Below are 12,999 nucleotides of genomic sequence, written 5' to 3' on the forward strand. Positions count from 1 at the left end.
TCGGGGAAGGAAGAGGCGGGGGTCCGTTAAGGCCCTTGGGTGTGCAGGAGTGCCTGTGAGCACATGGGATGCGGCCGTGGGTGTTGAAGGAGGTGTTGGACGTCTTTGGGAGGACGCTGCGTCTCCCTGTTGCGAGGTGCTTTTGGCCATTGGAGGAGGTCGGTGCCGAGTGGCAAAAGGCAGGCGTTGGTGCCGTGCTGGCGAAGGGCGAGGGGGAGGATGGAGGGAAGCGGAGGCCGTCGAGGCTGCAGGCAGTTGCTGGGCTGTTTCTGGCGGCGGTTTGTCTGGGCGGGTATTTCTGAAGAGCTGAGTGCTGTGGAGGGAGGCAGGCTGCGTTTTGCAAGGGCAGGTGCTGCGTGCCTGGGATGCTGGGTTGGTAGAAGGAGGTGAGCGGTGGTGTTGAGCAGGGTGGAGCAGTGGGTGTTGTATGCGGTGATTTTGGGAAGGCCTTTGACGGAGTCTTGCCTGTTTTGCCTGCTGCCCCATTGGTGAGGTGTGTGCTGCAGCGGTGGAGGAGGAGGTGGGTGTGCGGCGAAGGGGAATGGTGCTGTGGGAAGAGCTGCGGTCAGTGGTGCAGGGCATGGTGTTGGCAGGCAGTAAGTGGTGGGGTGCCTGGCGTCTGGGTGGGTGTTGGGGCCAGAGCTGTTTGCTGCGTGTGCTGCCACCGCGGGTGATGGGACGGCTGGCTCTGCGGACGGTTGCGGCGGCCAGCGCCGCAGCGGAGCGGAGCGATGAATGTGCTGGAGGGCAGGGCTGCTGCTGAGCGGGGGGACCTGGAGAGGCGGGAGAAGTAGATGGTGTGGTGGGAAGCTGCTGAAGTTGAAGAAGGGCCAGTGCAAGGTCTTGCGCGTGGGATGGCCTAAGCCGCTGTCCCCGTACAGGAGGCGTCCCAGCCTCCTGTGGACATGGAGGCGAGCACCCCGATGTCCTGCGAGCTGTTTGGAGGAGGGAGTTGGAGCAGGGGATGCCTGGCGGTGGCTTCCCCCTGGAATGATCACGCTATGATTGTGTGAGGTCCGTGGCGCCCGAGTTTTTACAAAAGGTCTTTATTTGCCTCGATTAAATAGCAGAATAAATAGAGCAAAACAATTATGAGAATAAATAGAATAATTTAAATAAATAGGTGTGTGTTTTGGCGGTGAGGGTCTGGGTAAGTTGCTGGCGTCAGTTGCTTCCCTTGGTGAGGGGTGTGGGGAGTGCAGAGGGCGAGATGTGTTGGCAGCTCTCCTTGTCGCTGGTTGTCTGTGTTTGCCATCGGTGGGTGGCTCTGTGGGAGCAGGCGTGGGTGTGGGGTGCGTGGGGCGACGTTGGTGCGCGGGGTGCTGAAGCGTGGGCGTGCTTGTTCACGGTGCCGCTGGGCTCTGCGCGGTGGTGGTGTTGGTGGTGTTGGTGGTGTTGGGATGGTGTGGGTGTTGTGGGGGGCAGGCGAGGAGGGTGCTGTGGGAGTGATGGGTGCGGGGTGCGTGGGTCCGTGGTTGTGGCTAATCTGCCATGGTGCGGGTGAGGTGGTGGATGCGCTGGAAGCAGGTGTGAGCTTGGAGGCGGACGTTGTCCCAGGCGCAGGGGCTGTGGTGGTGGGTGCGGAGGAAGTCCTGGATGCGCCGGAAGTATCTGGTGATGCTGAGCCAGGGGTTGCGGGGCCCTTGGCTTTTGAAATGGGTGTTGTCGCCAGGGAGGCATTGCTGGAGGTGTTGGATTTGGTCGTGGAGCTGGTTGAGGAGCTGTTGGTGTGCGTGGGTGTCCCAGTGCGCGGGGATGGTTTCATTGCTGAGAGTGGTGAAGAGGTGCTGGAGGATGCGGAGGACGGCGGTGGCGGCTTGTTGTGGGGCGTGGATTGCCAGGAGGGTGTTGGGGAAGGAGAAAGGCTCGATGTGTTGGGCGCAGGGCTGCGGCGGGCTGGGAGCCATGTCGTTGAGGAGCTGGAGGCTGTGCCAGTTGAAGGTGCTCTGTTGGGTGCGGAGGTTGGCGCAGCCGAGGGCAGTGGCGAGAGCGGGCAGGAGGAGCAGGAGCACGGGGGTGCCATGCCACAGGCAGGGGTGTTGTGTTGCAGGCGCAGGCATGGTGGTGTGTTTGGTGGTGCGGTGCAGGAGGCTTGTCAGCCTTGGTGGTGTTGGCGAGCGGTGTGCTTGAGGCTGTGCTGTGTGCCTATCTTTATTTGGTGCGGCATCTTTCCCTTTTCCGTTTTCTAGTTGTGAGGAATTTCCTGCTCTCGTTTTCGGTTTTGGTTGTTGGCTTTGGTGGCTTTTGCGGTGTTTGCGGAAGTGCGCTTGTGGGTCCGCGGTGCCTTGGAGGGCGGTGGTGGTGCTTGTGTGGTGCTGTGGTTGGTGTTTTGGGGGCCGGCGTGTTTGTGGTGTGTGGGGGAGGTCTGGCTGTTGCCTTGTTGTGTTTGCATGGGGGATGTGAAAGTGCCCATGGTGGAGGCCTTTGGGGCAGCTGTGCTGGTGGGGGTGTGTTGGGGTGTTTCCCTTTCGCCTTGCCGGTGTGGTGTGGTGGCTGCTTAGTGCGTTTGAATTTCCCTGCCTCCCCAGCTCTGTTTTCTTGATGTAATGTCCTCGCATTCGTTGTGTTGCTTTTGCTTTCAGGCTGCCGGTTCTTTTTGTTTTCCTGTTAGCGTGTGAGTGCTCTTCGTGCTCTGGGAGTGTTGCCGTGTGCCGTATTTTGGGGGAGCGTTGGGAGGCGTGTGGTGCAGCCTGGTGCGGCGGGCAGGTTGTTGTAGAGGAGGTGGCTCAGGGCCTCGTGCAGTTGCACTTTACGTATCTGCAGAGATGGAGATTCGCACAGCCTTCCCAACTCATGTTGCGGCGCTCTTTCCCCTTTCTTGTGAAGGTGATAGTAGTTTTTTTTCTTCCTCTTGTTTTTGCCTTTCCCGTGTTCGGACTTGTGCCCTCAACTCTCATGCTGTCTGTTTTTGTGTCGGAGAAGAGTCTGGCTCAGTCGTTGGTGCGTGCTTGCGTGAGGTGTCTGAAGGGAGCAGTAAGGTCTGCCGTGGCCAGGCTTAGGGGAGACTTGTGGTTAGCAGGGACGTCAGGAGGTGTTCAGCGTGCCCTGGGGCTCGCTTGTGCTTCCGAGGGCTCTTGCTGTGTCCCCGAATGTATGTGGTGCCGTGTGTTTCCCTTCCTTGCTCTGCGGCTGCATGCGGTGTGCCGTTTTGCGTTTGTCCTTCTGCATGTCGTTGTAGGGATGGCGAGGTGGTGGAAGTGCATGGCCGTTGTGGCCCTGCCAGCGAGCAAGGAGCGCGGTGTCCTTCGACCACGCAGTGTTTGACGTGCGGGGGGAGTGCAGAGCAGGCTTAGCTTTGGGGTTGTGCTGGCCTGGCTTAGTTGTGGGGTGGGGGAGGGAAGCAGCTAGGGCAGAGGGAGGCTTTTGGGTTAGTGGTGGCCCTGGTGTTTGGAGGGCGATGGAAGAGCTGGTGCCTGGGCAGCCCTCTTGGCGTGGTCCGCTGCTGTTGCGCTGCTCTGTGCTTGCTGGGTAGGAGAGGCCCTCGTTGTAGGCGCGGGTGGTGGTGTTTGGGGGATGTTGCTTTTTGCTTGCTGAGGACGTGCTGGGATGAAGAAAGGCAGCACTAGCGTGCTCTGTGCTGCGAGGCAGGTGCCCAGTTGGCCCCGTGGTTGCTGGTGTGTGAGCTGTGGCGTGAGTGGGAGAGGCCTGGAGGGGCCCTGCTGCTTGTAGCTGTGGAGGCGCTGCTGGGTGCCCTGCTGCTGTTTTGTGTGGCCTTTGGGGCTCTTCCTGGGGGACCTGGTAGCCCCAGGGTGCCGCTGCTTGTGTAAACGCCACTGCAGGCTTTGATGGGTGCCCTGGTGGCTTCTTGGGGGCGAGCCTTGTGGGTGGTGTGGCGTGGCGGAAAGCTTTGTGTGTCGGCGAGAGGTTTGGTTGTGATGGAGGGGTGGTTTGTGGGTGTGGGGTGTAAGTGTGTGTGGGTGTGGTGCCTTGTGTCTGGGAGAGGGTTGGGAAGGGAGCGGGAGTGTGTTGGGAGGTGAGGAGAGCTTGGGGCAGGCGGTGTTGAGGTGGTGAGTTGTGGAGGCTGCGGGATGGTTGTTGGGCAAGGGCAGGAGCAGTGAAGGAGCGGAAGGAGCAGAGCCTTGCGCTGTGGCCCGTGTTGGGTGGGGTGGGCGGGGTGGGCTTGAGGCGTGAGAGCCGCGTGGCTCGGCAGGCCCCGGGTTGGTTTGTGTTGGGAACCGTGTTGCGGGACGGGCGTGACGTTGAGCATGTGGGTGCAGGCCCCCGTGAGCGTGTGGCTTCAGTGGGAGAGCCCTGGGGGCTTGGAGGGCTGCGGTGGCATGTAGGGGTGAGGGTGAAGCTGTTCGCAGCCCTCTCGCAGGCTTGTAGTAGTGGGCTGGGCACTGTTTTGCGGGGCCTGCAGTCTCGGGTTGTCGCCTTTGATGTGAAGAGCCGTGGCCCTTGGAGTGTTCCCCCTCCTGCCCCTGGAAGGGTGGTCTTTGCTCGGCCTGCCTGCTTGGTGGCCAGGTCTTGCTGTGGGGTTGTGCTCAAGGGGCTTTGGGGGCCTGTGCTCAAGGGGCTTTGGGGGCCTCTGCTCATGGCAGCACAGAGCAGGCGGAGCGGGCTGTTGGTGAGGGAGAGAGGCTTGCAGAGAGTGGGCTGCAGGAGGGAGGGTCCTTCCTGCCTGCATTTGTGGGTCTTGCCTTTTCCCACGTAGTTTATTCCTGATGACCACCTTTTATTTTTACCAAAGGTCTTTATTTCCATAGAAAGAATAAATACAAAATAAATAAATAAATAAATAAATAAAATGTGTTAATAGATAGTGAGGGGCGGGTGAGAGTCTTTAGCAGTTGGGCTTGGGACCTTTGTGTCCATCAGAGGAGGTCGCAGTGCAGAAGGGATGTCGAACGCGCTGGGTAATAACTGCTGGCCCTTCTGCGCTAGCTTCGCTGCTGTGCCTTGATGTGAGGCGCGTCTGTGCCTTGCTCTAGCTTCCTTTGCATGGAAGTTGAGGGCGTGGGGAGCGCAGGGTGGTGTGGGTGTGCGGGCTGTGCCGCAGCCTGGCTCCCGCGTGGTGGTGGTGCTGCTGGGTTCAGCGCTGTCCTGCCTGTTTCCCAGGCGTCGTGGAGCCCCGTGTGGCAGAGGGCAGAGTGGTGCCGCTGAATCCGAGTGCTGGCTGTAGATGCCTCTCGTGGCTTGGTGTCTTCTGGCTGTCATTGGGGACAGTGTTTGGAGGAGGATGGGTTTGGAGGGAGGGAGCCGAGTGGCCTGCCATTCTCCGCGTCAGCTTGTGGATGTGTTGGAAGCAAGTCTGCGCTATGAGGCGGACGTTTTCCCAGGCGCAGGGGCTGTGGTTGTGGGTGCGGAGGAATTTCTGGATGTGGTGGAAGTATCTGGTGATGTTGAGGTTGCGGGGCCCTTGGCTTTTGAAATGCCTGCTGCCAGCTGTGAGGCATTGCTGGAGGTGTTGGATTTGATGCTGAAGCTGGTTGAGGAGCTTGGTTCTGTTGTGCCAGTGCGCGGGGGTGTTTTCTTCGCTGAGAGTGGTGAAGAGGTGGTTGAGGGTGCGGAGGATGGCGGCGGTGGCTTGTTGTGGGTCGTGGATTGCCAGGAGGGTGTCGGGGAAGGGGAGAGGCTCGTCGTGTTGGGCGCAGGATGGAGGCGAGCTGGGAGCCATGTCGTTGAGGAGCTGGAGGCTGTGCCAGTTGAAGGTGCTCTGTTGGGTGCGGAGGTTGGCGCAGCCGAGGGCAGTGGCGAGAGCGGGCAGGAGGAGCAGGAGCACGGGGGTGCCATGCCACAGGCAGGGGTGTCGTGTTGCAGGCGCAGGCATGGTGGTGTGTTCGGTTGCGCGGTGGTGCGGTGCAGGAGGCTTGTCAGCCTTGGTGGTGTTGGCGAGCGGTGTGCTTGAGGCTGTGCTGTGTGCGCGTCTTTATTTGGTGCGGCATCTTTCCCTTTTCCGTTTTCTAGTTGCGAAGAATTTCCTGCTCTCGTTTTCGGTTTTGGTTGTTGGCTTTGGTGGCTTTTGCGGTGTTTGCGGAAGTGTGCTTGTGGGCCGGCGTGTTTGTGGTGTGTGGGGGAGGTCTGGCTGTTGCCTTGTTGTGTTTGCATGGGGGATGTGAAAGTGCCCATGGTGGAGGCCTTTGGGGCAGCTGTGCTGGTGGGGGTGTGTTGGGGTGTTTCCCTTTCGCCTTGCTGTTGTGGTGTGGTGGCCGCTTAGTGCGTTTGAATTTCCCTGCCTCCCCAGCTCTGTTTTCTTGATGTAATGTCCTCGCATTCGTTGTGTTGCTTTTGCTTTCAGGCTGCCGGTTCTTTTTGTTTTCCCGTTAGCGTGTGAGTGCTCTTCGTGCTCTGGGAGTGTTGCCGTGTGCCGTATTTTGGGGGAGCGTTGGGTGGCGTGTGGTGCAGCCTGGCACGTTGGGCAGGTTGTTGTAGAGGAGGTGGCTCAGGGCTTCATGCAGTTGAGCTTTGAGTGTGTGCCTGGACGAAGGTGCCATAGTTTGTGTGCTGCCCTTTAGTGTGTTTGCGTCCCGCGATGGTTGGCGTGTGTGTGTGTGCGCGCGTGCGTGGGTGTTTTGTGCTGCTTGGGGAAGAAATTGTGGTGTTTGCGCTCCTGCCTTTGCGTGTGGTGGTGAGCGTGTGTCCGTGCGAGCGGAGTCTGGCTCTGCCTTCTCTGCCTGCTTGCCTGCAGTGTGCATCGAGAGGCCGAGAATGGCCCTTGGCGGGGATGGTGGTATGGTTCTGTTGGGAAGAGGCGTGGGGAGGTGTGTGGTGCAGGGCAGAGGTGGAAGGAGGGTTGTTCGGAGGGGGTTGTTGGTGTGTGAGGTGTTTGTGCAGCGTGGTGTTGAGAAGGGTGAAAGCTGGAGGGGAGAGGGCATGGCGCCTGTGGGTACCACATTTGAGCGTGCAAGTGTCATTGTGGGAAGGCGTTGGTCGCCGTTTGGAGTGGTAGTGCAGAGTCGGTGCAGAGCTGCAGAGGTGTGAGCTGTGTGGGATGACGGAGAGGTGGTTGGTCAGGTTGTTGAATTGGAGAGGTGGAGCGGAGGGCAAGCGCCTGGGAAGCCCGGAGAGCGTGGGCTGGGGTGGAGGCGGGGTTGTGCTGTGTGTGCAGGGGAGTGTTGAGCGCGTGGAGGTCTGGAGCGGGACAGGTGGCGAAGCAGGCCGGAGTTTGTGGGGCGAGGCTGAGGGGAGAGATGAGGAGAGGTGGTGGTGGAGTGGGGGTGTGCTGCAGGCGTAGTGCTGAAGAGTGAGGGGCAGATGCTGCCTTGCTTTGGGAGGAGGAGAGAGCCGGGGAGTGAGAGGTGCTGGTCGTCCCGGTTGACTTGCAGCCCCCGAGTAGGTGCTGGAAGGGACAATAGGGGTGGTTGCCAGGTGTCCTGGGGGTTGCTGGGGCGCGTTGAAGAGAATCTGGTCCCGGTGGTGATGGATGAAGTGCTGTGGCGAGCTGGCGTGTTGGAGCCGCTAGTGAGGCGGAAGGAAGAGGCGTTGGCTGGTGCAAAGGGGTGGGGAAGCGCCTCGGTGTGGCGCGGGGCCACGGAGAGCTGTGTGATCTTCCAGGAGTGCCTGCTGGGAGCCTGTGAATGGTCTGTGGCGATGTGGGGCCCGTGGAGGAGTCGTGGCAGGCGGGCAGTGTGGGTGAAGATGGCGCTGTTGGCCAAGCAAGAGGGGAGAGCAGAGGTGGTGTTGGGAGGGCGAGGAGAGGCTGCTTGGGAGGGGAATGGAGAGCCTGTGTGGGCGTGTAGGGTTGGAGTCAGGCAAGGCCAAGGTGAGGTGGAGCTGGAAGGAGAAGGGTTTCTGCAGGTCGCTGGGTGATCAGTGTCAGGCTAAGGAGAGCATGGGCGAGTGTCTGCCTGGGTACGGGAAGGTAGTGAGAAGGGCTTGGGAAGAGGCTGAGGTCCTGGGAGCCTGTTGTGTGCTGGTTGTTGTTGGTAAGGCTTGTGCTTGGGCCTCGCAAGTGTGTGGGGCTGTTTGGAGAGGCTGTGTGGGAGTGAAGGTGTGCTCACGGGTCGGGGAAGGAAGAGGCGGGGGTCCGTTAAGGCCCTTGGGTGTGCAGGAGTGCCTGTGAGCACATGGGATGCGGCCGTGGGTGTTGAAGGAGGTGTTGGACGTCTTTGGGAGGGCGCTGCGTCTCCCTGTTGCGAGGTGCTTTTGGCCATTGGAGGAGGTCGGTGCCGAGTGGCAAAAGGCAGGCGTTGGTGCCGTGCTGGCGAAGGGCGAGGGGGAGGATGGAGGGAAGCGGAGGCCGTCGAGGCTGCAGGCAGTTGCTGGGCTGTTTCTGGCGGCGGTTTGTCTGGGCGGGTATTTCTGAAGAGCTGAGTGCTGTGGAGGGAGGCAGGCTGCGTTTTGCAAGGGCAGGTGCTGCGTGCCTGGGATGCTGGGTTGGTAGAAGGAGGTGAGCGGTGGTGTTGAGCAGGGTGGAGCAGTGGGTGTTGTATGCGGTGATTTTGGGAAGGCCTTTGACGGAGTCTTGCCTGTTTTGCCTGCTGCCCCATTGGTGAGGTGTGTGCTGCAGCGGTGGAGGAGGAGGTGGGTGTGCGGCGAAGGGGAATGGTGCTGTGGGAAGAGCTGCAGTCAGTGGTGCAGGGCATGGTGTTGGCAGGCAGTAAGTGGTGGGGTGCCTGGCGTCTGGGTGGGTGTTGGGGCCAGAGCTGTTTGCTGCGTGTGCTGCCACCGCGGGTGATGGGACGGCTGGCTCTGCGGACGGTTGCGGCGGCCAGCGCCGCAGCAGAGCGGAGCGATGAATGTGCTGGAGGGCAGGGCTGCTGCTGAGCGGGGGGACCTGGAGAGGCGGGAGAAGTAGATGGTGTGGTGGGAAGCTGCTGAAGTTGAAGAAGGGCCAGTGCAAGGTCTTGCGCGTGTGATGGCCTAAGCTGCTGTCCCCGTACAGGAGGCGTCCCAGCCTCCTGTGGACATGGAGGCGAGCACCCCGATGTCCTGCGAGCTGTTTGGAGGAGGGAGTTGGAGCAGGGGACGCCTGGCGGTGGCTTCCCCCTGGAATGATCACGCTATGATTGTGTGAGGTCCGTGGCGCCCGAGTTTTTACAAAAGGTCTTTATTTGCCTCGAATAAATAGCAGAATAAATAGAGCAAAACAATTATGAGAATAAATAGAATAATTTAAATAAATAGGTGTGTGTTTTGGCGGTGAGGGTCTGGGTAAGTTGCTGGCATCAGTTGCTTCCCTTGGTGAGGGGTGTGGGGAGTGCAGAGGGCGAGATGTGTTGGCAGCTCTCCTTGTCGCTGGTTGTCTGTGTTTGCCATCGGTGGGTGGCTCTGTGGGAGCAGGCGTGGGTGTGGGGTGCGTGGGGCGACGTTGGTGCGCGGGGTGCTGAAGCGTGGGCGTGCTTGTTCACGGTGCCGCTGGGCTCTGCGCGGTGGTGGTGTTGGTGGTGTTGGTGGTGTTGGTGGTGTTGGTGGTGTTGGTGGTGTTGGTGGTGTTGGTGGTGTTGGTGGTGTTGGTGGTGTTGGTGGTGTTGGGATGGTGTGGGTGTTGTGGGGGGCAGGCGAGGAGGGTGCTGTGGGAGTGATGGGTGCGGGGTGCGTGGGTCCGTGGTTGTGGCTAATCTGCCATGGTGCGGGTGAGGTTGTGGATGCGCTGGAAGCAGGTGTGAGCTTGGAGGCGGACGTTGTCCCAGGCGCAGGGGCTGTGGTGGTGGGTGCGGAGGAAGTCCTGGATGCGCCGGAAGTATCTGGTGATGCTGAGCCAGGGGTTGCGGGGCCCTTGGCTTTTGAAATGGGTGTCGTCGCCAGGGAGGCATTGCTGGAGGTGTTGGATTTGGTCGTGGAGCTGGTTGAGGAGCTGTTGGTGTGCGTGGGTGTCCCAGTGCGCGGGGATGGTTTCATTGCTGAGAGTGGTGAAGAGGTGCTGGAGGGTGCGGAGGACGGCGGTGGCGGCTTGTTGTGGGGCGTGGATTGCCAGGAGGGTGTTGGGGAAGGAGAAAGGCTCATTGTGTTGGGCGCAGGGCTGCGGCGGGCTGGGAGCCATGTCGTTGAGGAGCTGGAGGCTGTGCCAGTTGAAGGTGCTCTGTTGGGTGCGGAGGTTGGCGCAGCCGAGGGCAGTGGCGAGAGCGGGCAGGAGGAGCAGGAGCACGGGGGTGCCATGCCACAGGCAGGGGTGTCGTGTTGCAGGCGCAGGCATGGTGGTGTGTTCGGTTGCGCGGTGGTGCGGTGCAGGAGGCTTGTCAGCCTTGGTGGTGTTGGCGAGCGGTGTGCTTGAGGCTGTGCTGTGTGCCTATCTTTATTTGGTGCGGCATCTTTCCCTTTTCCGTTTTCTAGTTGTGAGGAATTTCCTGCTCTCGTTTTCAGTTTTGGTTGTTGGCTTTGGTGGCTTTTGCGGTGTTTGCGGAAGTGCGCTTGTGGGTCCGCGGTGCCTTGGAGGGCGGTGGTTATGCTTGCGTGGTGCTGTGGTTGGTGTTTTGGGGACAGGTGTGTTTGTGGTGTGTGGGGGAGGTCTGGCTGTTGCCTTGTTGTGTTTGCATGGGGGATGTGAAAGTGCCCATGGTGGAGGCCTTTGGGGCAGCTGTGCTGGTGGGGGTGTGTTGGGGTGTTTCCCTTTCGCCTTGCCGGTGTGGTGTGGTGGCCGCTTAGTGCGTTTGAATTTCCCTGCCTCCCCAGCTCTGTTTTCTTGATGTAATGTCCTCGCATTCGTTGTGTTGCTTTTGCTTTCAGGCTGCCGGTTCTTTTTGTTTTCCTGTTAGCGTGTGAGTGCTCTTCGTGCTCTGGGAGTGTTGCCGTGTGCCGTATTTTGGGGGAGCGTTGGGAGGCGTGTGGTGCAGCCTGGTGCGGCGGGCAGGTTGTTGTAGAGGAGGTGGCTCAGGGCCTCGTGCAGTTGCACTTTACGTATCTGCAGAGATGGAGATTCGCACAGCCTTCCCAACTCATGTTGCGGCGCTCTTTCCCCTTTCTTGTGAAGGTGATAGTAGTTTTTTTTCTTCCTCTTGTTTTTGCCTTTCCCGTGTTCGGACTTGTGCCCTCAACTCTCATGCTGTCTGTTTTTGTGTCGGAGAAGAGTCTGGCTCAGTCGTTGGTGCGTGCTTGCGTGAGGTGTCTGAAGGGAGCAGTAAGGTCTGCCGTGGCCAGGCTTAGGGGAGACTTGTGGTTAGCAGGGACGTCAGGAGGTGTTCAGCGTGCCCTGGGGCTCGCTTGTGCTTCCGAGGGCTCTTGCTGTGTCCCCGAATGTATGTGGTGCCGTGTGTTTCCCTTCCTTGCTCTGCGGCTGCATGCGGTGTGCCGTTTTGCGTTTGTCCTTCTGCATGTCGTTGTAGGGATGGCGAGGTGGTGGAAGTGCATGGCCGTTGTGGCCCTGCCAGCGAGCAAGGAGCGCGGTGTCCTTCGACCACGCAGTGTTTGACGTGCGGGGGGAGTGCAGAGCAGGCTTAGCTTTGGGGTTGTGCTGGCCTGGCTTAGTTGTGGGGTGGGGGAGGGAAGCAGCTAGGGCAGAGGGAGGCTTTTGGGTTAGTGGTGGCCCTGGTGTTTGGAGGGCGATGGAAGAGCTGGTGCCTGGGCAGCCCTCTTGGCGTGGTCTGCTGCTGTTGCGCTGCTCTGTGCTTGCTGGGTAGGAGAGGCCCTCGTTGTAGGCGCGGGTGGTGGTGTTTGGGGGATGTTGCCTTTTGCTTGCTGAGGACGTGCTGGGATGAAGAAAGGCAGCACTAGCGTGCTCTGTGCTGCGAGGCAGGTGCCCAGTTGGCCCCGTGGTTGCTGGTGTGTGAGCTGTGGCGTGAGTGGGAGAGGCCTGGAGGGGCCCTGGTGCTTGTAGCTGTGGAGGCGCTGCTGGGTGCCCTGCTGCTGTTTTGTGTGGCCTTTGGGGCTCTTCCTGGGGGACCTGGTAGCCTCAGGGTGCCGCTGCTTGTGTAAACGCCACTGCAGGCTTTGATGGGTGCCCTGGTGGCTTCTTGGGGGCGAGCCTTGTGGGTGGTGTGGCGTGGCGGAAAGCTTTGTGTGTCGGCGAGAGGTTTGGTTGTGATGGAGGGGTGGTTTGTGGGTGTGGGGTGTAAGTGTGTGTGGGTGTGGTGCCTTGTGTCTGGGAGAGGGTTGGGAAGGGAGCGGGAGTGTGTTGGGAGGTGAGGAGAGCTTGGGGCAGGCGGTGTTGAGGTGGTGAGTTGTGGAGGCTGCGGGATGGTTGTTGGGCAAGGGCAGGAGCAGTGAAGGAGCGGAGGGAGCAGAGCCTTGCGCTGTGGCCCGTGTTGGGTGGGGTGGGCGGGGTGGGCTTGAGGCGTGAGAGCCGCGTGGCTCGGCAGGCCCCGGGTTGGTTTGTGTTGGGAACCGCGTTGCGGGACGGGCGTGACGTTGAGCATGTGGGTGCAGGCCCCCGTGAGCGTGTGGCTTCAGTGGGAGAGCCCTGGGGGCTTGGAGGGCTGCGGTGGCATGTAGGGGTGAGGGTGAAGCTGTTCGCAGCCCTCTCGCAGGCTTGTAGTAGTGGGCTGGGCACTGTTTTGCGGGGGCTGCAGTCTCGGGGTGTCGCCTTTGATGTGAAGAGCCGTGGCCCTTGGAGTGTTCCCCCGCCTGCCCCTGGAAGGGTGGTCTTTGCTCGGCCTGCCTGCTTGGTGGCCAGGTCTTGCTGTGGGGTTGTGCTCAAGGGGCTTTGGGGGCCTGTGCTCAAGGGGCTTTGGGGACCTCTGCTCATGGCAGCACAGAGCAGGCGGAGCGGGCTGTTGGTGAGGGAGAGAGGCTTGCAGAGAGTGGGCTGCAGGAGGGAGGGTCCTTCCTGCCTGCATTTGTGGGTCTTGCCTTTTCCCACGTAGTTTATTCCTGATGACCGCCTTTTATTTTTACCAAAGGTCTTTATTTCCATAGAAAGAATAAATACGAAATAAATAAATAAATAAATAAATAAAATGTGTTAATAGATAGTGAGGGGCGGGTGAGAGTCTTTAGCAGTTGGGCTTGGGACCTTTGTGTCCATCAGAGGAGGTCGCAGTGCAGAAGGGATGTCGAACGCGCTGGGTAATAACTGCTGGCCCTTCTGCGCTAGCTTCGCTGCTGTGCCTTGATGTGAGGCGCGTCTGTGCCTTGCTCTAGCTTCCTTTGCATGGAAGTTGAGGGCGTGGGGAGCGCAGGGTGGTG

The 12,999-nt window shown here is 60.3% G+C and overlaps 2 protein-coding genes across 17 annotated transcripts in view; one reads left to right on the forward strand and one right to left on the reverse strand.

Annotated features, from left to right (window-relative positions):
• Positions 1-12,999, forward strand: part of LOC112987795 (ubiquitin-associated protein 2) — a 172,339-nt gene that overhangs the window by 131,337 nt on the left and 28,003 nt on the right. The gene's annotated exons all lie outside the window — the stretch shown is intronic.
• LOC135324804 (interferon-like) lies at positions 1,414-5,770 on the reverse strand. Its single transcript, XM_064501736.1, has 2 exons — positions 5,538-5,770; positions 1,414-1,827 (listed from the first exon to the last, which is right to left on the reverse strand). Exons 1-2 carry the CDS (start codon positions 5,768-5,770, stop codon positions 1,482-1,484), a joined length of 579 nt encoding a protein of 192 aa, XP_064357806.1. The 3' UTR covers positions 1,414-1,481.

This window comes from Dromaius novaehollandiae, chromosome Z (genome assembly GCF_036370855.1).
Source record: "Dromaius novaehollandiae isolate bDroNov1 chromosome Z, bDroNov1.hap1, whole genome shotgun sequence".
Lineage (NCBI taxonomy): Eukaryota > Metazoa > Chordata > Aves > Casuariiformes > Dromaiidae > Dromaius > Dromaius novaehollandiae.